Genomic DNA, 25732 nt, shown 5'->3' with positions numbered 1-25732 from the left:
GCCCCCTAGCTCTCTCCCTCCCCCCACACATACACACAGTAGACAGTACATAGTACATATACATACACTCCCCTCCCTTCTACGTTGTTATGATTAATATGTCGTTTAACATGCCCCCCCCACAAAATAAATCAGAAAAGAGGACGGACACACTCTTTCTCCTTCAGAGGAATGTGAAAACACCTTTGTCACAAACCTATGACAAATTACACACATAGTCAATACACGTCAGTAGACAATAAACTATAGTTACTTTACATTTTAGTTAGTTTTTTCTTATATTTTTAAACATAAGGAAAAACATTTAAGGCATTGTAGTCACAAGTGAAAACCTCCAACACAAATCCTCAGTTATTATGATTTACTGTGCAGGATGACTTGGAAGTGATAACGCCCGGGATTCCAACCTGGGTATCCCGTGTTGAAAGCCAACACCTTAACCACTAGCCTAAAGGGGAATTCCCCCCTTCATTGAGGGAGGTAGCCTATTAGTCATCAGGCAGACTGGCAGAGGCTCTGAGGAGCTAGCCCACTACTGCTGCTACACCAACACACAAACATCATGAAATATTAAAACTCATAGAATAGAAAAAGCATGAAGAGCCACAGAGCAATAGACATTCCATGTTGCCTTTACTGTCAGATAAATATTTGTAAGTGTTTAGTGGTAAAACTATCTACGAAGACTAAGGTCACTCTGGAGAGGTAACTTTAAATAGGCCTACTGTATCAAATATCAGATGATTTGCTGTCATTGCAACCCTCTTAATTATAACATTTTAAACATATTCAAATCATGACAGTTACACTGTTATGGCATATTCAAATCTATTTGATCCCAATTATCAAAATGCTTAGAAGAGCAAGTTAAAACAAGTTTATTCATGCATTTCAGTATTAAATCATGAGTTGCTGTTTATCTTAAAATTAAATAGATGTTTTTTGTGTGAGGAATTAGGACTTGTTGAAAGCCATAATAAAAGCTTGCTTGGTGGTGATTTTGCTTGTTCATAATGTGAATAGGCCTGATGTATTTTTATTTTTTATCAAGTTGAAGCCTTGTTATGCTCCAAAAAATAACCAATCTACAAGCTCACAATGCATCACAAGTTGCGACATGTTGTTTGTGAACCTCTAGAAATGCTATTCTTGGCATGAGACTCCATCGTACGTATGTCAAAGTATAAATCAGAGGGTGTCACACGTGGGCATCCCTCGTTCAACCTTGAGCATTTTTAAGATATTTATCTTGTCAGCGGTTGTCAGTGCACAGCATGGGAGGCATTGGGAGCACACACAAGTAAACAGTTACAGTGCAATGGTCTGATATTTACAACATGGGCAGACTACAGACTCATACAGATTTGAAACAGCTCCATAATAATCATAGAACAGCTCAATGCTCGATTTGATTTGCCTTCCACTTCAGCTTTGACATCAATGCAAGGGCATGGTAAGATAAATCAAGCATGTCACAGGTTTATACTTAAACAGTTGAAACCATTTCAAATACATACATCTACATTTTGCCCATGTCTGTTACAAACCTATTGTTATATTTACACAACTATATCTATACAGGGTTTCAGTAAAATAGAAAACTCAAAGTGAAATTGGCATTAGAAGTAGTAGCCCATGAACAATAAATAATAGAAAAACAGTTTCTGGTTGTAAAGATGAGGAAGCACGAATCGTAGCAATGTCCCCATATAGTGCCTTTGACAAAAACTAAATTGCTAATGTTGCATTCAATAACTTATAATTTGTCACTGGTAAAACTGTGCAGTACCTCAGGGAACCTGATTGGGGCAGCACTTTTCCTATCACGTGAATGTTGGGCCTGCTGCCGTTTAAGGGGCTGCATAAGGTACCGAATGTAATGATTGTAACAAAAATGTGTGAATCCATTATTCTCTTTGCATCTAAGATATTAATCCTCACCAAAACCACTGTTGGCCGGATCCTATTTCAAGTGCCTGGTAAACGCATTCAGGTACAACTAGTTGTTTTTAACATATAAATCACAATAGTTGAACAATGGTTAAAAATATAATACAACATAACTATGGTGTATGGTTAATAACACTGCTTTTGCAAAGGCGGAGCGGAGCGGTGTCTTCAGAACAGAAATAGTTTTGTTCTAACGTTGTTAATAAATGGGGAAAGGTTAAAATTCTACTTCAGTAATGCTTTCCTGAGTTGTTAAAGACAAAATAAGAAAACATTTATTAATTTAAAAATTAAAAAGTCTATAGGTGCTGTCCACTGAATTACTCTCAACACAGGTTCTGTTCCAAACACTCTATCTGACTGCTTGTTTAGTGCCAAACAGAATATTGTTTGGTTCAAACACTTCACTGCAATTTTATTGGATTTTGTTATGATAAATTCTAGGGAAATCATCCTCTTTGGGACAGAATATATGGCATGGCTGTGCCTGTGCACATATATGGCAGGGCCCTACAGTGAAAATCACTGTGCAAATACATTTTGGCTTTAGAGCCTTTGGTTCTCTGTCTGTGTGGATTTGATCCATTTTATTTGTTCTGTCTCATATTAAACAGTGGTTCATGCTGTTTTTTGCTGACATGTAGGCTACAGTATGTGAGTAAGCAACGTTTAGACAGGTCAAGTGAAAGGTGATGTGGAGCACTATTCTAGCTTTCTGGATGTGAAGCCCTCTCACAACCATGTACACCTCCAACAAATCATTTACTTTAGGTTCCGAGTGAAGATGAGGAAAGAATCCTTCGGACTGACAGGCCCTGGTTCTGTCAAGTCACACTTCTGTTCTGTTTAGATCAGCTCATGCCATCTGACTTCAGGTCAGTTCAGTTCATGCGTGATCCATCGTGTGGGTGTTAACGTTTGGTTTGGTTCGGTTCAGTTTAGTGCAGTTCTCTCCATCTGAGTGGTATAGAGTTCTTTTCAGTTCAGCTGTCATCTCAAGGCCCAGTTGCAGTAATGCTTGATTTATACTCCGTTGTATGATGCGACTCATTGTTGACTGTAGATCTGCTTTTTTCAGCGAGTGAAACCATTGTACGACAGAGTATAAATAAGACTTAATTAGCCAATTGGTATGTGTGTCTGTGTCATGTATTTTGCTCAATGCTCAGACTATCCTCCACTGCATCACGCTCATATCCTTCCCTCCTGTTGACACCAGGAAACCGTCATCATATAGGAAGTTCACGTTGGTCACATGACTGCTGTGGCCACCATACACATGGCTGGGAGCCTGAAAGAAAACAAACAAACAAATAATTTAAAGCATAAAATACTTACTTTCAGGTTTGAGTGGGTATTTTGTGTGGCCACAGAAAATTGGTCAAAGTCTGGTTCGGGGCCCCCTAGGGGTACTTGAGGGAGTTCCAGGGCGTCCCCAACTTAATGATAGTTAGGAAACAAATGGACCCCGGCTTATGGGTCTGTTACTCAAAGAGTGTACAAATGGACTAAACTAAATGGACCCGTTAAATTAACATTGATTTGAGAATATAAATTGGGGTCCCAGAAATAGAAATTAAATTGCCATTAAATGGGAGCCCGTAGCCTAATGCATGTAAAACTGGGGGTCCTTGAAATTAAAATGGCTGAGAATCACTGCTAGAGCTGTACAAATCCTTTCTTATGGGGGTCCCTGGCATATCGTTTTGAAATGGGGGTCCGCAGGCTATTAAATGTGAATTTGGGGGTCCCACTGGGGTAGTGTACATTATCTTACCCTGAACTGTGAGCAGGGGTATGAGAAGAGGTGGACCTTCCCAAAGTCATCTCCAGAGACCAAAAAGTTCTTTCCATTGTCCCTGCAGACAGCGTTAATATCTGTCCCGTCTGAGCCATCAGGCCACAACCCTGAGAAACACAAGCACTGGATTACTGGATGGACACACACATGGAAATCATGACGACACACACACACATGCACAGAAAGAACTGTCACTTACCAAAGACATGGAAGCCTAGAGTACAGGTATAGGTGGCCCAGGTGATGTCTCTGGTGGTCTCCATACTGACCACCTGTTTACACACTGAAGGTATCCCTGAGGACACACACACACACACACACACACACACACACACACACACACACACACACACACACACACACACACACACACACACACACACACACACACACACACAGATTGACAGATTAATAAAACGGCTAATGATTTCATGGTAGACTGGCTCTTTTAGTTGGTAGGAACTAGGTCAGGGGTGGGCAACTTTGAAGATGGAGAGGGCCACTATACACACACACTACACTGACTCCAGAGGGCCACATTACACTATCGTAGCAAAAATAGCAGATCCACAAGCAAAAAACGCGCCGCACTGCGACACGTTTTGAGCGTGTAGATCTGCTATTTTTGTTATATTTGAATTGAAATCCAATTTTCTTTTCTTGATAGTTTTCAATTGGAATCCTGAAAAGTAACATTTTGATTTAATTTCAAATGCATTTAGTTATACTTATGTTAACTTTATGAACCTAAATGCAAATATATTGGACATAAAAAGACAATAAAACTACTCATGAAGTAGACTGAAGTAATTAAAGTGGGTCATTTTTGCATGTTTAGAATTCCAATATTAACCTGCGGGCCACATTAAGTGAAGGTGGGGGCCGCGTGTGGCCCCTGGGCCGCCAGTTGCCCATGTATGAACTAGGTGATTGGTAGAGATTGGTAACACAGTGGTAAATCAAGCTCTCATTTATTTTGTTGCCTTTTTAAGCATTCATAGTAGAGAGACACATGACATGTAGAGAGTAGGGAAATGACATGCAGCAAATGATTCAACCGACATGGAATTGAACCAGGGACTCAGTACAGTATGAGCCTTATACACTTGCCTATCAGGTCACTCCCAAATGATTCAACTGATATGGAATTGAACCAGGGACTTGCTTTGTGACCGTGATACGTCACTCACTTTACCTCTGCATTTTCAACCCAGCTTTTGCAGTTCCAGCATGGAACACAGTGGCCAAAGACACATCGCTGTCTGCCTTCGTTCAAAATGTGCGCTTTGTGAGTGTGTGTCTGTGTGTGTGTGTGTGTCTCACTCAGACACACGATATTCACGGAGAAACAACAACAACGAGTGGTGTTAGACATGAGCGCGCCACAGGCTTGCAGCAAGCTTCTAGTACAATACAACTAGCACATTTGCAGTAGTTGGAGGTGATCTCCCTACTCTTCCATTGAGAAATTTAGACCCTGGTGTAGGGCAGTGGTTCTCAACCTTGTCAGGCCGTGACCCCCCAAATATTTTTATTTTGAACTCACCCTGAGAAGCACTTTTAGAAGTCGAGGCATTTCATTTAGTTTAACTCGGTTGCACAGATAAATATTGTGTACAAGTACAACTTGTAGATCGGCTATTTTCTTTCTTATATTATTTTATAATAGGGCCAATGTTGACCAGTTTTATAGTATAGTTTGATGATTATCTTTGATGCAGTAATGGTCTTTTCTCTATAAAAAAAAAGTCACTTGACTGTCATCTGGGGAACCCCCAAAATCATGTGGGAATCCGCCTGGGGGTCCCGACCCACAGGTTGAGAACCCCTGGTGTAGGGTACGACATTTACTTGACAAGTAGCCCTTCCTGAAGCTCATAAGGCCAATAACTCCCCTGGAAGTAGATGTTTGTATTCTCACACAGGAGAACCAGGTTTGAATCCTGGGTGTTACAGTTGCAGTTACGTTCTCTCCGCCAGGAGAGGACATGCAAGTTACGATTGTAGCTTTAAGCCTGTACAATTGTGTGAAGGGTGAATATACTTACAGTAGAGAATTTCATAGTCTCCAGAGTTTGACACCAGATACTGGGAGTCCTCTGACCAGTCCAGATGGGTGATGAAACTAGAGTGACCCTGCGAGAGAGAAATAGGTCATGCAGGATGACCTGGTGTTATTAACCATTTAAATGCTATATACTTTGTTGACCAGTCCCAAAGGGGTCTATTCTCGCTCCCCTCCTTTTTTCCCTACACTTTGCAGAAAACGGCCAATCACAATGTTCTGTGAGTTTGTAGATCTGCTATTTTGTATGCTTCAAATAACCCATATATGGAATATATGGAAAAAACGTCGTCATCATTTTTGACATATGGAACTGTACGAGTCAGCTTGTTGTGACAGCATTGTGTCGGAAGTGCAACAAACACACCCCTACACGTGCACACACGTGCACACGCACGCACACACACACACACACACACACACACACACACACACACACACACACACACACACACACACACACACACACACACACACACACACACACACACACACACACACACACACACACACACACACACACACACACACACACACACACACGATCGAGCAGGAGAGACGCAGGCCAAATATAGGGGTGAGAAGGGAACTAATTATATAGTTGATGAGAGGGGGAACTAAAAACAAGGGAGCAGGAGGAGGGCTATTAGGCACTCACCGAACACTTGCCCACCCGGCTGTACTTCCTGCCATTTTCTGCCACAGCGTAGACGTAGATGTAGTTGTCATGGGAGCCAATAGCCAGGAAGTTACCATCTAGAAGAAAAGACAGGTGACTGGAATGCTAAGAAAATACTCCCCTAAAGGTACATTTTTACACTCAGAGTTAACCCATTTTGGGTGGGAACCCCTTTTGATTATGTTATTTAGCTATTGAAAATAGCAGATCTACAAGCTCATAGCGCGCCACCGAGTGGCGCGCTACGAGCTTGTAGATCTGCTATTTTTAAAAAATCGTGCAAATATTTATTTCAGAAAACTGGAGGATTTAGAAGATTTTTTTTTAAATTTTGAGGTCAGGCCTAAATGGGTTAAATGGATGTACCCATGCACTTATTTCAATGACTAAAATGTTGCTTTAACCAATCTGTATGGTAATGCAGTGGTTGGAGGTGGCCTGCCTACTCTTCTATTGAGGCACCCTGGTGATAGGTAGGACATCTACTGGATGACAATGATGTCAATACAATTATTGTAAGCTGAAAGTGCACAGGAGGAGACTCTAGCTGCACCGGTATCTGTATTGCATCGTTTCTATTCCCTCTCTCTGTTGGGACAAGCAGAGAATGGATATAAAATGTATGGAATATTTAACTTTTTTCTTTTCTGTGAACTTTACTTTCATTTGCAGACGTCCCTCTCTGCGCAAGAGTAGGAGCCATCTGAAAAACATCTGGGACTTTGTGACACTGGCATTTCCATGGACGGCAAAATTGAAATTCCTTCAGGTGGAATGGTTCATGCCACACCTGGTGGGTTGATCCATCCCAGCTCACCACTGCCTAGAAGGGGAACTCTGTTATGACTGTATAATTATGTCATGGCAGTGTTCCACTCACCTGGTGCATATCGCATGACAGAGAGCTGTTCATTGCCATCTGTGTGGACTGTAACCAGGTCCTTGGTGTCAGTGTCCAGTACTAGCCACCTGCGGGATCAAAGAGTAAAGACATGCTGGTGAACAATAATGTCTTTATATGTGTTTAGCAGTAGTTTAGTTAATTTCCAATTCAGTCATTTCTGTCAAGAACGTCAGTTAGAACCTTATGATTCTACGTTCTGGAGTGGTTGAATGAACCAGTTGACTGTTGATGGTATCTCCTCCTCACCTGCCAATCTGTGTTCCTATGGCGACCACAGCTCCAGATGGGTGGAAGCCAGCTGATTGGGCAGCATCCTGTCAAAAACAGGAAGTGGAGAATGTCTAATGTCAACAACAAACAATGGTGGAGTGTAACCATTACTTTATGTGAATATTTCATTTTTATTTTCCTTTTTGTATATAATTACAAAAGAATACAAAAATACTTGGCAAATGTTGCAAATTTTACTTGACTACAATTATTTTAGTTACTGGTTACTTTGTCTGAAAAAATTGTGAAATGGGCCATTCATAATGAGAGCACTTTTACTTTGGTACAGTATATTTACGTATATTTTGATCAATACTTTTGTACCCTTACTCAAGTAACTTTTTGAACTCAGGCCTTTTAACTTCTTCCACGACTGACAATAAAAAGGGGACACTGACATGGACCAAATGCATACCGTACAAAGCTAAACTTATTCATGTGATACACCACATAATATTTGGCTATGGCATATTAAATGAATTAATTATTTTTTGTCCTTTACCTCAGATGATTCAAGGCCTTTTCAACTGTGGATATTCATTAAAAATCACACCTGTGTGAAGTGAGGGGCGCACTTATCATCGTACATCATCATACATCATCTCATTCTGGCCAATCAGAATTTGCGTCCTCACCCTCGTCTTCAATGTTTGTGTTACGCAATGTTTGTGTTTACACAAACACTCAAAATTGTCCATTCATTGTCAACAACATTTAATGTTTGTGTTAGGACAAAGTTTGTGTTTACACACACACACACACACACACACACACACACACACACACACACACACACACACACACACACACACACTACATCTGGACATAGGAGGGCCCATATAATATCTATGGGAGGGCCTATCGCCCCTCAAGAACTGGGTTTCTCCACATGTCATGCAATTTCCAGAATGGTCCCAAGGGGGCAGTGTTGACTATACTTACTTCCATGTTCTTGGTCCAGATGGGCTGATGAGAACTGGAGTCCCATAGGCTAACCTGCCTGTCATAGCCGCAGGTTAGAAACTGAGGCTTGCAGGGATGAACTGCCAGACCCCACAACTCGTCAGTATGACCCTGGAGAGGAGAGGTTATTTACCATAATTTACTACAGATATCGGTATATACCCCCTATAATTCATCACCACAGTTTTAAAAAGAATGGTATACAAGCTATGCAAACAGAAAAGTATAGTCCTACACCATTTATAAGACTGTTGAGGCAGGAGTACCTGTGTTATAGGAGTGAACTCGCCATCTAAACTGCCTTGCAAGACAAAGTTCTTAGTGGTCCCAATGAGCACAGTCTCCCCTCTCCCCTCTGTTACGGTGCGAACCGGTCCAAACAACTCTGGTACCTGAAGGAGGACAGAATCATTACACTCATTACACAGGGTTCATGCAAATCATTGTCATGACATCTATATATATATATATATATATATATATTTCTAATGATTTGTACTTTATTCATTTTCCAGTTTTTATATAAATGACATTGACACAGAGACAGACAAAACATAACAAAAAATAAATGCATAACAAACAATTGCACAAAAGAAAACAAAACGCAACAACCATGAAACAAAAATGACATCTTTATCAGTTTTGATGGAGAGGAAAAGAAGCATGATATGCTACGGTTAGTGCCAAGAGCATTTAATAGGATTGAAAGAAAAAATAATAATGTGACATATTGGTGACCAATAGCAATATTTCGGTCAATCAAAATGTAGTACTGTTTCACCAACATTTATAAACATTACCAACTTAAAAAAACTACTATTTAAAGTCCAAAAATACGACATTTGTTGTCTACAGAGTTAGTACTTCTATCAACTGATTCAGTCAAGTCAATTGGACCTTTACAAATAATACAGTTTTTTATGTTTGTCTTATTTCCCCAATTATCATTATTTCATTCAAATAGCCAATTGAAGGAAACCACAATAATTCAGCTAAGCAGTGTTTACTATAGTGAACACAATATAACCTTTTGTGCAGCAGTCAATAACCTTTGTAGTTAATGAGGCATGTGAGTCATACCGTTAATTCAATTCAAACACTGTATATCAATAAACCCCATTCATAGCACAATCTTGCCTCATCTTCTGTAATAAGGTTGTGATGCAATGCTTGGAATGCAAAGTCGGCCTTGCTACACTAAAGGAAGCTACGGTAGACTGACAACTTAGAATGATATTAAAACATAGCAGAATATAGTGTGTAAGTGTGTAATAAATAGATAATTAGATCATTAAAATTGGCCCTACACTACATCTTCATCCAAAACCCCACACTTGTGTTGCGTTTGGTGAGTCATTGTTCAGTTCCTAAATGAATATTTCCATACCGTTTCCTCTAAAACTCCACACATCACTTCACGTCTTCATTTTTATGACACGCTCATTTTTGTTTAAATCTTTTCAAGAAATCAGCTTTGGAATACCTTGATTGGTTATGATATTCCTATACATGGAATGCTGAAACCAAATGTATACTCTGACCGTGTAACTTGTCGATAGGATCACATTTGTTTGAAACGTTGAGTGATGGATTAAACGAAGGGAAATTACAGAAATTCTATTATTCCGTAAAAAAATGTGTCTTCGGTGCATTTCTCACAACAGTTTGACATTGCATATACCGATGCAGCCAAATGTGTCATCATGATGTGAAACAATATGTTTGACATCAAACGTAATTTGCCCCACTATATTCTTGATCTCCTCACATCAGAAAAAAAGCAGTGGGTCGGGACCTATTTGTAGGTCACATCTTTAGTTTCCACCATTTTGAAAAAGATTCCCCCCCCCAAAATTCTCAATACTTCATGAATTAAATACAAATTCAAAACATTTTTTAATAGCATTTCATAGATTAGAAAAGGTTTAGGGTAGTAAAGTGGACCACAACTAATTTTGTCCATTCTAAAGTTTAGGGGATCAACGTGAACTTGAGCTCTCCTCACCTCCACCATTTGTATCTGCTGGTAGTTACCGTCCCAGGAGATGAGCTTGCGGTCCTTCCCCCCAGACAGCAGGGTGCCATTCCTCAGCATGCAGAGAGCAAAGATGCTGCCCTCGTGGGCTCCTTGGATCACTTGGCTGATGCGATTTGTTCCTGGGTGAACGAGAACAACAGGGAATAATCAGACATTACATTTGGAGACAGTGATGTAAAGGTCGGGGGGAAATAAATTAGATGGATGACAGACAGAGGGACCAATGGATGAAAGGACAGACAGAAAGACAGAAAGACAGACAGACAGACAGACAGACAGACAGACAGACAGACAGACAGACAGACAGACAGACAGACAGACAGACAGACAGACAGACAGACAGACAGACAGACAGACAGACACCCTGCAGTGATTCTTCTCTCAGGTCAGGAGTGTCTTCTCACAAGACTGTCTGAGTTCCATCCTGTGTGACCCCACCCTGACCCCATCCCTCCTGACGACTTCAGAAGCCATGACCTATAGAGCTTGTAAAACGCTAGAATGCATTGTGAATGTACATTTGCGCACGCACGCACGCACGCACGCACGCACGCACGCACGCACGCACGCACGCACACACGCACGCACGCACGCGTAAACACGGTAAACTAAACTCTTTCTCTCTCTTTCTCTCATATCAGAGGAAACATTTTTTGCTTCCGTTTATAAGACAATGCTAACAGGTCTTTCTCTCTTACAAGCTCTCATTCAAACAACTCTGAGGTTTACCAACACACTCAGCTCTGTTATATTTAACCATACTGGGGGTAATGTCATTACACAGTGTGTGCTGACAGAACCCGTAGATATCATACAGTATAAATAGGTCAGAAGTGCCCTACTTCTCTTACCAGCCACCTACTTTGTTAGGGGACCTGATGACACTTCATAGATTAGTTATAATTTTGTTTTTATTTAGCTTTCCTCAGTGAAAAAAGGTAGTCGGACACTCAAGGAACCACAGGGTACCTGGACCAAACTTTGAGAATCACTGGTGTAGCAGAGTGTTTCCTGTGAGCCAACATGCACAATACCAGCACCCAGACTCTTTTGTGACCAGAATGGAACAGAGCCGTCATTAGTATAAATGAGAGGACATGCGAAGGAACTCAAGGAAGTAAGGAAGAGGCCCAATTTATTTCCATTAAGGCTGCTGTGCTTAGAGCAGTTCCCTGCTGAACAGGCATCCTGACCAACCATTAAGCCCGAGTTATGCTGTACTTAGTTGCTCGTGGGTATCGTACACTGAACATAGCCAATATACAAGCAAGCTGTGAGCTTGTAGGTATACTATTTACGGGGATTTCAATTCAGTCTCCATGGTGATGGGCAGGAACATTACCCCTGCGCAGCCTGGACGACCTTATGGAAGAGTGTAAATGTCTGTTGCATTTCTATTTGGACTGCCTTATGGCACGCTGGGCAAGACCTGGTTTAACGGAAGTAGCGGGATTTTGGCGGAATTACCGCCCAAGGAAATGATGTTGACACTTTACAAATCAATTTACATTCTCCGTGAATGAAACGACTGTTGTGATCGGGTGAAAAAGACCTTATCCGGGGGAAATAAGTCTCACGGATGTTCCGGCCCAACACTCTCTGCCTTAGGTTGTGAGTCTGACCAGGCTTTTCTCTTCGCAGATGAGTAAGGCTGGGAACAAGGCTAGCCTTATGGAAGCCACCGCATTGCTGTGGGCGTAAATGTCTGTTATATACTGTACATTTCTATAGTAGTAGGCCTACCTTTCCCCCACACCAGGATGTTGCCACTGGAGTCTCCTGTGATGGCATCTCCGTTTTCAGCAAACGTCACGCATAACACAAACTTTGGCTTCTCCTGTTTCTGTAAGTGCACACACATGCACACGCACACGCACACGCACACACACACACACACACACACACGCAGACGCACACGCACATGCACGCGCACGCACGCACACGCACACGCACATGCACGCGCACGCACACGCACATGCACACGCACACACAGAGAGAGAGAGAGAGTGAGAGACTTTATTTACTCAGGCCATTCAGGCCACAGTAAACACGAACATGTGTGGGTGTTGATAGAGTCCAGCTGGTTCGCTGTGCATGTCTTCTGTTATAATGAATTCACATCATTGCTATGGACACACAGGAAGCAGTGTGGTCCCCTCTGTACTGTGTATGGATACACAGGAAGCAGTGTGGTCACCGCTGTACTGTGTATGGATACACAGGAAGCATGTGGTCCCTTCTGTACTGTGTACTATTTTAGATAGGGGAAAGTATAATGGCTATAAATGGTAAATGGTAAATGGTGCATTTATATAGCGCCTTTATCCAAGGCGCTTTACATAGATTGTGCATTACATTCACCCATTCACACACACATTCATACACCGATTGCGGCAGAAGCCATGCAAGGTACCAACCAGCACATCGGGAGCAATTTGGGGTTCAGTGTCTTGCCCAAGGACACTTCGACATGTAGCCAGGAGGAGCCGGGATTCGAACCGCCGACCCATGGATCATTGGACGACCTGCTCTACCTCCTGAGCCACCTGAGCCACCTCCTGAGCCCTGAGCCACAGTCGCCCTATAGGCTATTAGGCTATAGCCTATAGGGCTATTCATGCTATATTAACCCTTAACGTTAACGGAAGTTCATGTTGTACAGACATACAGTACAGTACATTGATAGGTCACCAATATTGGTATAATGCAAGCAGTGGTGCCAGCAGTCAAAATTGGCAGAAAGAAAATGAGCAACAGAAATATTAATATTACTTAGCTCTACAACCCAAGTTCTAGCAAATGTGCCATGTGTCAATGTGCCATTGGTCGACATTTAACTACAAAGTCATACTGTGTAACATTAATTTTACACCTCTCGCAAGTAACTGGCATTACAGAGTTTGTGTATACAGAAGGAACACACAAAAAGGAATACTACAGGATCCTAGCGTGCAAGGATAATTTGGAATGCAACAAAACGTTGTCAGAAACTGCATTTATTAATGCCAAAATACAGAAATAAATACATGTTCGGCACATTTCCAGTGCTTATGCCATTTTGGCGCGAGTGTCAGGGGCAGAATCATGAATAAAAATAGTGTTTAAAGACAGATAAATCAAGAAAGATTATATAAAAAATTACTTTGAATTGATAAGTTAAACAATATGACTTTAAGTTCAAGATCTACGTATTATCTGACAGTTGATGGAAGTAATGGACTTGGTACCTCAAACAGCCCTTGTTTCTTAACCAGCATGCCTTTCTCCAAACTCCAGAAGTAGAGATGAGACTTGCCACAGGTCACTATGATGTTGCTGTCTGTGGGATGGAAGTCTGTGGCAAACACAGCCTCATTGGAGCACTGCCACATGAGACATGAAACATGTTAGTCTGTGGCAAACACAGCCTCATTGGAGCACTGCCACATGAGACATAAAACATGTTAGTCTGTGGCAAACACAGCCTCATTGGAGCACTGCCACATGAGACATGAAACATGTTAGTCTGTGGCAAACACAGCCTCATTGGAGCACTGCCACATGAGACATAAAACATGTTAGTCTGTGGCAAACACAGCCTCATTGGAGCACTGCCACATGAGACATAAAACATGTTAGTCTGTGGCAAACACAGCCTCATTGGAGCACTGCCACATGAGACATAAAACATGTTAGTCTGTGGCAAACACAGCCTCATTGGAGCACTGCCACATGAGACATGAAAAATGTTAGCAGCTGCAACAATGTCTTTCATCTATATGCTTTTTAATACCTTTATCGTTCTTTCTCTTTACTCACACATGCACAAAGACAGAAACATGCACATGTACTGTAGTACAGCACGTGCATGTGCACAGACACTTGCACAGACACTTACACACACACACACCTTAACCTCAGCTAGTCTGTCTTCTCTCTGCCAGTCCCAGACAGAGAGGACATGGTCACACACACACACACACACACACACACACACACACACACACACACACACACACACACACACACACACACACACACACACACACACACACACACACACACACACACACACACACACACACACACACACACACACACACACACACACACACACACACACACACACACACACACACCTTGACCTCAGCTAGTCTGTCTTCTCTCTGCCAGTCCCAGACAGAGAGGACATGGTCATTGGAGTCATCTACGACGCAAAGCGTGTTTCCTCCGTTCTGAAATGACATAACACAGACAAAGGCACTTGCAGTGTGTTCATTGACTGGAAACAATCATTTATAAACAGGACAATACAGTTGGAGGCCATCGATATTGTCCTTTTCTTTTTGCTGAGGTTTGCGTGATCTGCGCAAAAGGACAGTTAACCCATTTTGGGGCGGGAACCCCTTTTGGTGCTTTAAACATTATGTTATAATTTAGCTATTGAAAAATAGCAGATCTACAAGCTCATAGCGCGCCACCGAGTGGTGCGCTACGAGCTTGTAGGTCTGCTATTTTTGAAAAATCGTGAAAATATTTATTTCAGAAAACTGGAGGATTTAGAAGGATTTTTTAAAATTTTGAGGTCAGGCCTAAATGGGTCAAATGATAAGGGACAATATCGGTGGCACCCAACTGTAGCTGCATTAGAAACACAAGCCGGCAGAAGAAATCTGAATACAGATACAGTAGAAGAGAGCCATTTGTGATTCAGGAACCAGCCTTCTGGTCTTTTCTTTTCTTACCGATTTGGAGAAGGCCAGACACACCAAGGCTCGATCAAAGAAACCTGTGCCCAGAACATGAAGGGTGTTGAGGCTGACAGAGTCCCACACACGAACATGAGGAGATAACTGCTGTCAGGACACACACAATCACACGCACACGTACATAAAAAATAGTTGAGAGACATCATCAACGTAATGTAATTGGTTAAAGAGTGGGCAACAGATTTAAAAACACGTGGGACCACGTACTTCTGGTATAATATGGCATTTCATAAACAATGTACCATGTTTTATGAATTTTGGAAATCGATGCTTGAAATGTTATGTCTCCGTATACATCAACCCCAACTTTCGAATGAATGAATCAGGGACACCCACTACATATTGTATTAAATTGTGTTGCAAATTTAACTTTTTCATAGATTTAATAGATCGCTTCATAGACATGTTTGACAGCACTATCATTGTTGCGACGGTAGGTCACAGATTACTATGAAAACCTGCAAAACCTGTCAGTCCGTCAGACCACCATATATGGCCGTCATTCAATCAGTCCTGTTCTGACATTCCATATGTTGATCTGACCTCATCAAACCCTGTACACTCAAGACACGCTCCATGGCCAGACCTCATCAAACCCTGTACACTCACTGCCCCTCCTGCCACCCTTAGATCTCCATATATGGAGCTGACCTTTGAATATACTTTCAGAGCGAACGTTTTTAACTCAAATCTTTGCTTATGGGGTCCCTGGAACAACATATTTTCAGATGGGGGTCGGTGGCCAATTAGATATTTTTTTTTTTTCTTGACATGAAAATGTTTGAGAAACATGGGTTTTTCAGAAAACTGTCAGGTCTAAATGGGTTAAACCCCAGCATCCATATTGTGTGGAAAGGTTTTGTGGAAAAATAATTGTGGATATACCGATCTACATCGCATTGTGATTGTAGATCAGCAAAGGTTTTCAGCCATTTTCACTCTATAATGTCAAGTGAACACAGCCCTAAGGTACTCCGCTCAACAACAAGTGGTTAAACCCTATATATTTAGTTGACCTGGGTCCCCCAGGGCTCAATAACATGTCTGTTCTTTTTTTTTTCTCTACATCAAACCTCTTTGTGTTGCGACGCGTTGTGAGCGTGTAGATCTGCCATATTTGCCAAATGTTCATGTAGGATTCATGTAGTTAGGTGCCATGCCCAGATAAATAGTGTGAAATGTAAACCATTAGACTTCTTACTTTGCCATCTGAAGAGGTGCCCGCCACCTGCCCGGTTGCTATGGTGATTTTATCAGGGTGGACAGCCAGGCTACACAGAACAAAAACACAGGGAGAATATCAGTGAGGAATGCAGTTGAAAAGCTTTCAACATCAAAGGCATCATTTGAATAAATGATGGAGATGGGGGGCGTGCGGTTATCGCAAGATGAAAGACCTTTATTTTTCAGTGAGATTTTCAAGGCTGTGAATAAAATATTCAGTGTAGCCACCACACAGCACACTGCCTGCACTAGTGTTAGAGGAAATACAACATTTTAAGATAAATTCATCCTCTTAGTCTTAGGGCATGTTATCCCTCAAGAGTTCTAACTACGTAATTAATTTTGGTCTACATAGTAGTGTGTGTGTGTGTGTGTGTGTGTCTGTGTGTCTGTGTGTCTGTGTCTGTGTCTGTGTGTGTGTGTGTGTGTGTGTGTGTGTGTGTGTGTGTGTGTGTGTGTGTGTGTGTGTGTGTGTGAGTGAGAGAGGTAGAGAAATCCTTTGAACTGTAATCGAATCAGTTCCCTAATAGTTTGAACCTTGTTCCACCTTGGGATGTGGTTCATTTGCCTGGAATCATCACAGCACTGACACACATTAAAGCTCTTTGGTGGTGGGGGTCTCCTTCTTGCCCACATAATTACCTGTCAAATGTGTGTCCCGCCATTCACACTTTCACCAACAGGCACATCTTGGTGCAAACACTCAACACACACACGCAGACACACGCAGACAGACAGACACCTACAATACCCTCATTATAACCATGGAATATTGAACAGGCAGAGGTAACTCTTAATTCTCCTGAGGTACTTTAATGTGTACAGTACTTGTTCGGCTCAAGGAACAGACAACATATCGTTGTCGGGCATGAACCTACAGTATAAACTGTAGGTGTTTTTTCATCATTTAATGCCCTACTTGCCCTGCTACTGCGCGTACATTCAACATGCATTTAGTGTGCAGGCTACATAATACGCATGAGGCCTGGTGTGTGTGTGTGTGTGTGTGTCTCACCATTTGATGTCATCCGTGTGTCCAGTGTAGTGTCTCTGCAGCTGTTCGTCTACATTGTACAGTACAACCACCGAGGCAATGAAATACACCGTCTCACCCGTAGGCAACAGATACAGGTTGGAGCGGCAGTCGCGACCACGGTATCCATAGCTGGATATTTTATGCGGTCAAAGAAATAGCCCAGTAATGTGAAATGGCTAGAGACTGTGACAAGACTTAAAACATTTAGTCTCTACAGCTGTAGAGATGTGTCTCTACAGCTATAGAGATGTAACTGAGACATTCCCATTTCCTTATTCTTGTTTCGTTGCAGATAAATAAATAACAAGAAATCTCTAATGCATAATGCAATCTATAGTAGATTTAGGACCTTTCACATGTTATGGATAATGTTCAACCACGAAATCAATATGTGGAGCGCTGTCATGCCCACAGATTCTTCTATAGAGATCGGTGCTTTTCTTAACAGATTACCAACATGTTTATTTTCCCTTAGTGTTACCCCTCTGGGTCTCTGCTAGACTGAATGCTACATCATCCACACTTCATCTTTCCTTCGCAGAAATATTGTTGCTTCCCTGCACGAAATAATCTGCCTGTTAAATAAGATGGAGAAAGAAAGAAAGAAAGAAAGAAAGAAAGAAAGAAAGAAAGAAAGAAAGAAAGAAAGAAAGAAAGAGCACAGGCCTTAAACCTTCCCAACCCAAGAGAGAAATGTATTCAATATATATTTTTAACTACGAAATCCAGGCAGAAGATCTAACCCAAGTGGTATGTTAATGTTACACATTCCCAATGCAATTGGATTAGAGTTGTCAACGGGCCTGAAAATTAAGGCCCGGCCGGCCCTAACTGGGCCCTACTGGGCGGCCCGAGGCTTGGCCCGGCTGGAACAATTACCATACTTTTAGGCCCAAAAATCCGAAAAGGTGTCATACGCATCCAACAAGCTTTTAGGCCCGGCCCGACTAATTAGCGTACATTTTGCCTAAAAACATCGGGTCGGGTAGGGTCTGGTTGGGGCAGAATTTTAGAACTCCAAAATGGATGTGGGGGGGCTACAATATCTTCTGGCAGACATTCCTTGCCATGAAGTCATTGTACCTTGTTATGATTATAATCATCACATGCATTTGATATAGGTGATATGAACATCTCTCTCAAAGAGCCATCGAGATATGAATCATCATAATGAAGCGTTAAAACCAGAAGGTAGAAGGATACACCCAGTCCAGTTTGAGTTTATTGCTGGGCAGATCGGCTCTGGCCTCCAGGCAGTAGGACTCCACCACGTCTTTGGGCATGAACATGGTGATGGGACGTCCCTTCAAATACATTTTCACATAACCCTCCTCTAGAAAGAGCAACAGACAACAGTCAGTGAGGCGACACTCAGGCCAGTCATAATGGCATCAGACAGCATACAGAGAAGCATTCATGGTTAGTGGAATCATGCTCGTTTTCATTGAAGTTATGTTAAATTGCAGACTTTGATGTGTTAAAGCAACAGCGTGACACATAGTAGAATACAACATTAGAGGGAGAGATACAGGGATTATTTAATCATCAAAAGCCTTCCTTGCCTTTTTTGACATGCCCAAAATAGGGACACGCACCATGGCTAAAGTGGTTAATGTGCTATTGAGATGAGGTACGTTTGAAGGACAAGCATGACAAAATCTGCAAACACAAACCAATCAGCTCTTTAATTGACTTTATTAGTTATTACTTATTTCATATCGTATACATTTATATATATAATAGCAAAAGGTGCTAAATGAACGGCACACAGTTTGGAAATGTTATTAAGCATCACCGCTTATGAATATGCAGGTTATAACACAGGTCAACCAACTCATAGAATGCAGACACAAGCAGAGGAATGGAAATGTTATGGGGAAAATAACCAACAAGAAACTGAAAGGTAATTAAACGGTAAATAGACATAAACACCATGCATTTAAAACATGCTGATGTTGAGAAACAAAACTATGCAAGACAGCACAATGGGAACAACAATGAAAAAAAAACATACAATTCACATACATTATTCACATTTATATTGTCTATTATTATAGTAATAACTACATTCAGATACAGAGGCTCTCTTGTTGACCTGTGAGGACAATTTAAATGGTAATCTCTTAAAATGGATTACATGAATGACGACTGAGCATTTCTAAATTCAATATGCCCAGTTTTTCCCTGATCGTGTCCCTGTTGCTGCCAACCCCTACAGTTGGGAGGTAAGGTCCACTGGATAATGCTCCAAAGCTTAAAAATGTATTTATTAAGGTAACTTACACCACTATGGTGTACCTTTTTCCTTTTATTAACCTCGGCCCGGCACCTGGCTTTAAGTGTGTGGATGTGCGTGCTCTATTGCACTTTCTTTAGGGTGTATATATGTCACAGTATGATTGGAAAACCAGTCAGAATGAAAAAGGTGCACTCATTTTCACAGACGGAGGCACGCCGTCTGAAGGTGACTTGAGCCACGAGAGGCACCGCCGAGTGGGCTTAGGCGAGCCAGTCGCCGTGCCGAGCGTTGCGAAGTCACCTTCAGCCGACTCAGCACCGTCCGAGTTATGTCCCGTCCCCCCCGAGTGTTGGTACCTCTGAGACGTAATTTCCTTTTTTGACGGGTGGGCCCTGCCCCGCCGCGGGAGAGTGCGGGAGGTGAACTCGAAGAAAACGAGCACTCCCTTTTTCAATGTGACTGGTTTTCTAATCATACTGCAACACAACCACGTGTCTCCTCTGATGCAGCATGACGTCACCCGCTGCTTATGTTCACCACAGTCACAAAAAGGAGTTTCACCCGGAGGACGTAACGCATGGCATGGCATGGCATGGCATGGCATGGCATGGCATGGCATGGCATGGCATGGCATGCGCTGGAACTGGACAGTGTTGGGAGAAAGTATAGGCTACTCCATTTACTTTAAAAGTAAAAGTACTCATTATGCAGAATGTCCTTTTTCACACAGGGCATTCTGCCTATAGGTCCGAAGCGGTTTTGTAATAATAATCAAAATGTACAAAGTAACTAATAACTTTTAATAACACGTTTTCAAGTGAGAGTGAGTTTGAGATGTAGTAGAGTACTCCAGTAAAGTAAAAAAAAAAAAAGAACTCAAAATTGTACGTACAGTATTTGAGTAAATGTAATTAGTTAATTTCCACCAGACAGACCAACCGGTAGGAGCTGGCAGTGCAGCGACAGAGACTACCAGCCTCCAACATGGTGGTGGGCAGGAACTTTACCCCTGTGCCACCTGGATGCCCACTCAGTAAATGATTTACCGTAATTGCTATACTTCATACATATTCATTTGCGTTCACATTTAACAAGAAATTATTGAACACAATAATAGATGCAAAAACTTGGAAACTCAACAATTAAGTATTTCAGGATACAGATCACGGATACAGGAAGCATCGCTTCCTCCATATATTATCACAGACACTGAACAGAATTTAGCCACTGCCTTAACTCTTGGCTTCTTGGGCATTCCTGCAATCTGCAGGCCAGCAGGCTTCTCACAACTGATTCATGGACATTACCGAGGCTTCCAAATATGAACACAAGCTATTTACAATTGTAACCAAGCTGTATAATAGCATCCTTAAGACATTGGCACCTTGATAAGGAATGCCTCTTCCAGACTGTGGTCAAAATGTGCATGATCCACACCCACAGGTCCCACACACACCAATCAAGATGACATCCCTTGTTAGTATGGACACACTGTAGATAATGGAAATAAGACATTTACCCATCTTCTGAGGATTCCACTTTCAAATTCCAAATATCACCCTGCAGCTGTCAAAATCCCACATACTGTATCTCTGCCATATGATATGATGATACCTGATCGCCACAACTGACCTGCAATCATCTGCAAGACGGGTATCACCAGAAATATATTGTGTGTGTAGTGTGTGTGTGTGTGTGTGTGTGTGTGTGTGTGTGTGTGTGTGTGTGTGTGTGTGTGTGTGTGTGTGTGTGTGTGTGTGTGTGTGTGTGTGTGTGTGTGCGCACGCAGTATGCATGACTCAGTAGCAGATCTGGAAATACTGGCTAGGAGATTTGATAGGGTAGCTGGGCATGGCCATATCAAGGGAAGAATATGGTGAGAGACTTCCCGAATTGGCCTGTGGGAGGGTGGAACTTAGGGTCTTTCTGGCCCTGCCAGCGCCAGCCTTACTGCCCACGCCTGCACTGTGGAGGTGGTGGGCTGACCGGGACGTTAGGGCCAACGCAGCAGGACTGCAGCCGGTGCCGGTCCGTTTGGCAGAGCGAGTGAGGAAAATCTGTACTGTGACTATTGTAGAGTGGGAGTAGAAAACAAGAGGGGCATTGTGGGCACACAGGACCGGGCGGGGCAGGGCAGGGGGGGGGGGGGGGCAGGGTGACCAGGAAGGTGAAGGGAGGAATGATATCAGTTAGATGGATGTAAGACGTTTTTTTGGGGGGGGGTTGTACATTTTACATTATATTTCACTGCTACCAAAATACATGGTGCTAGGGAGACTACAGGGGTACTGACTTTAATAACAAGTTAAAGGTACAGTAAGTGATTTTGTTAAAATAAGTGTTAAAAAGCACTATATATGGATAGTAATCATTGCTGTATAGTGTTTGTTCAGTAACAGGGGTCTCCCTATCTGTCCAAGTCTTAGTCTGTCTCAGGGGTAGAGTGGCCAGTAGAGCAGCTGGATGGGGAAACCTGTGAGGTTCCCAGTTCAATCCCCCAGAGTTACTGTTGAAGACAAGTGTCCTTGAGCAAGACGCCGATGAGCAGGTTGGTGCCTTGCATGGATTCCTCCGACCATCGGTGTATGAATGGGTGAATGTAATGCACAATGTATGTAAAGCGCCTTGGATAAAGGCGCTATATAAATGCACCATTTACCGTTTAGTAAACAGAAAATGCATTTTTAGATCAGCATACAAATTCTATCTGATCAGGATAGAGAATTGAAACTGGAATTGCGGACATAAAGAAAAGCTGATAAATAGGTACTCCTCTCTCCTGATTTGATTAGATTAGCCACACATCTGAAAATGTGTTTTCTGGAGAGGCGCAGATGGTGGAGAGACAGTGGAGACCTGTGTTACTGAACAAACGCTCTAATGATTACTATGAGAACATATAGAGCTTTAACTTTTTCACCAAAACATAATAATAACTGTAATGTAAACCAAAACAATATCACTTACAGTACTCCTTTTTAATGGGTCAACTTATTGAGCTCTAAAATGAAGTTAAGCTATTGCAATGAGTCTGTCTGTACATGTATGTATGTATGTATGTATGTATGTATGTATGTATGTATGTATGTATGTATGTATGTATGTATGTATGTATGTATGTTATGTATGTATGTACATGTATGTATGTACATGTATGTATGTACTGTATGTCACTCTGTCTGCAAATTTGTCCACTAGAGGGTGCTGAAAATGCCAAATCACACTACCAGGCAGCCCAAATGAAACGCAATGAGCAAAGCAGCTCAACTATGCACACCTGTAGGTTGTCCTGTTCACTGTGATTGTATAACAAAGAAATGTGACAGATGTGCTGTACATGTGTTAGTCTCACTCTACAAACCACCCTTTAGGTCTTATACTGTGTACTAATGAGTAATGACAGGATGACATTTCCCAAGACTGAGGAAATACTAGGCAAAGCTCTGAGACGGAATCACCATGGATTTTACTTCAGTGCTTTTTTTTATTTGGAGTCAGTGTAATGAATTCATTAACTGCTGGGTCGTTGCTCTGGGGCTGTGTGAGAAAATGTGTATATCGCTAGCATAAAAGAAAGTGTCTGTCTGTCTGTCTGTCAACACATTAGCATCAGGGATAACCATCATAACTCCTTGTTTTGCACTGGAGCAAGTTGTCTTTAGAACACGCCACGCCGTTCAACACAGAAAAAGAAAACAAATATGCGGAGCAGAGCATTGGAAACATTTGTGCTGTTGCTATGGTGAGACAGCGACTACATGGCCAAGTGCAATGTGAGGAAGTAAAGCAAACACACACATCTAGCAAAGTGGCAGCGTGATAAATGAATACTCTTGTCGTGCAGTCAGTGTCACCCGCCGAAAACAGCAGATCCACAAGGTCATACAGTAGCTTGAAGATGGGCTGCTTTCGGCCTGCAATATCGGTGTAGATCTGGGTATAAATCAGGCTATGGTGACACGCAAGCACACTGCGATCACTGCAAACAGCCACACAATTTGACAAACCTCTCAGTGTGTGTGTTAGATAGTCTACTGGTGTGTGTATTAGTTCTCTCGGGGAGGACAACCAACATCACACACACACACACACTCGTTGTCAACTCTCCCCTGACAGCTCTCTGTACATTGCATCACTTGAAATATCTAAGGCCTGCAATATTCTAGCAGCAAGTGCCAGTCAATGGACAGGGACATTTTTTTAAGATACAACTTGGAACACCAAAATCGGTATCCCTGTCTTAACCTCAGTCCATGGTTCAAAGTTGAGGTAATGCAGGGCATTACGTATATCGGCCTTGTGAGTGCAGCAATATTCACAGAGCTGTGGCCAGTGGTTTGAAGCTGGGTGGGGATGGGGGGGGGGGGGGGCCTACCTTTGCAGTGGGTCACACGTCGTGTCCCTTGTGAGGTCAGAGAGAGACAGAAGGACCAGGTGAGGGTTGAGATGGCTTCCTCTGGTCTGTGCTAACAAAATGTTTTCTTCATGACTGTTTCCTGTGTGATGGTCCGGCTTTCTCTGTTCCCATTATGGTACATATGGACATGTTGAATTTTACCGCCACTTAAAACCTGGTGTGAGTATGTTTGGAATGCGATATTTGTCTAATATTGTTATAATAATTATTATTATTATTTTAAAATTATTTAACAGAGAAAATAGCTGATCAACAAGCAGTGAGATTGTACTGTAGGTCTGCTATTTTCTGTATATTTGTTGTACGACAAATTATATATTAGGGTTTTAAGTGGTTAAAGGGGCATTCCACTCATTTTCAACATTTTACTATGTCATTAACATACCTTAGATCTGTTGTGTGGAAATAATAAAAAAGTTCCCCCATTCTGTGTTTCCTAGAACTAGAGGTCTGAAAAGAATCACATCTTGATGACATCATCAAGATGTGTTTCACCATGTTAATGATTTTTTTTCATAATTACAGTTCTAGGAAACACAAAATGGGGGGACTTTTTTATTATTTCCACACAACAGCTCTAAGGTATATTAATGACATAGTAAAATGTTGAAAATGGGTGGTTTTCCCCTTTAAGTGGTTTCTGGGGTCACCACCTCTAGGTAATGCAGAACCCTTGAAGCCAATTGTTTCCCAGCTGGTAATGGACAGACTAAGCATTTCTACTTGACCTGAGCGTTTGACCCTATCTGTCACCCTGACGTCAGCTACCTCATGATGTTTATCGCTTTAAAATAAAAAGCACACACATTTGCAACATGTCAAATACATTTGCTACATCACTCTTCACATGGCTTCACACCACCGAAACATGACTAACTCCAACATCTTTCTGAAAGCAGATCTTTCAGTGCAATCAGTACACAGATCACATGTAAGCATATTCCTGACAGGGCCAACTGTTCCAATTATCCATTTCTACCGGTTAAGTGTATTCTGGTGGTTGTTTATGTCCATGGCACAGCACTTACTGTGCAGCTTTGCAGGAGATAATAGGTCTGCAAATCGATTCAAATGCCCATGAAGCGACATGTTAATTATCTCTTCAGCATCAGCATTCAAACACGGATAGCAAGGGTTGGGATCATGGCCTTAGGCCAGGGAGACCTTAAGGGCCCATTTACCCCCAAAAGATTATAGGAATGTCCCATGGAAGGAATGTAGACATCCGAGGGGTCATGTGATAATGTGTGAATCCCTAAACTGCATGGACTCCTTTTACATGAACAGCTCTAGCAGCATCAATTACATTTATGCTGTAGGCCTACACAGTTTTAAATACATATTTTTAATAATTATCATAATAATACAATTACGAATAATAATAAATCCAACACATAA

The 25732-nt window shown here is 41.9% G+C and overlaps 1 protein-coding gene across 7 annotated transcripts in view; it reads right to left on the bottom strand.

The window, feature by feature from the left end:
- Positions 1–862: 862 nt before the first annotated feature.
- Positions 863–25732, bottom strand: part of eml1 (EMAP like 1) — a 78639-nt gene continuing 53769 nt past the window's right edge. For 3 of the 7 annotated variants that reach the window (XM_079529085.1, XM_079529082.1, XM_079529086.1), the window contains 18 exons: positions 24293–24319; positions 18882–19011; positions 17658–17807; positions 16620–16689; positions 15395–15505; positions 14789–14884; positions 13898–14032; positions 12414–12513; positions 10638–10789; positions 8899–9024; positions 8612–8743; positions 7646–7713; positions 7376–7464; positions 6475–6572; positions 5800–5887; positions 3951–4046; positions 3728–3858; positions 863–3241 (listed from right to left, as the gene is read on the bottom strand). In XM_079529085.1, the coding sequence (XP_079385211.1) occupies positions 3116–3241; positions 3728–3858; positions 3951–4046; positions 5800–5887; positions 6475–6572; positions 7376–7464; positions 7646–7713; positions 8612–8743; positions 8899–9024; positions 10638–10789; positions 12414–12513; positions 13898–14032; positions 14789–14884; positions 15395–15505; positions 16620–16689; positions 17658–17807; positions 18882–19011; positions 24293–24319 (1925 nt within the window). In that variant the 3' untranslated portion in view covers positions 863–3115. The remainder of the gene's footprint in view (positions 3242–3727; positions 3859–3950; positions 4047–5799; positions 5888–6474; positions 6573–7375; positions 7465–7645; positions 7714–8611; positions 8744–8898; positions 9025–10637; positions 10790–12413; positions 12514–13897; positions 14033–14788; positions 14885–15394; positions 15506–16619; positions 16690–17657; positions 17808–18881; positions 19012–24292; positions 24320–25732) is intronic. The other 4 variants (XM_079529083.1, XM_079529087.1, XM_079529084.1 and 1 more) reach the window with 2 other exon arrangements.

Source organism: Electrona antarctica (assembly GCF_951216825.1).
Source record: "Electrona antarctica genome assembly, chromosome: 18".
Classification (NCBI taxonomy): domain Eukaryota; kingdom Metazoa; phylum Chordata; class Actinopteri; order Myctophiformes; family Myctophidae; genus Electrona; species Electrona antarctica.
Note: the sequence above shows the minus strand (reverse complement) of the source record. Positions and strands in the feature narration are given on the sequence as shown.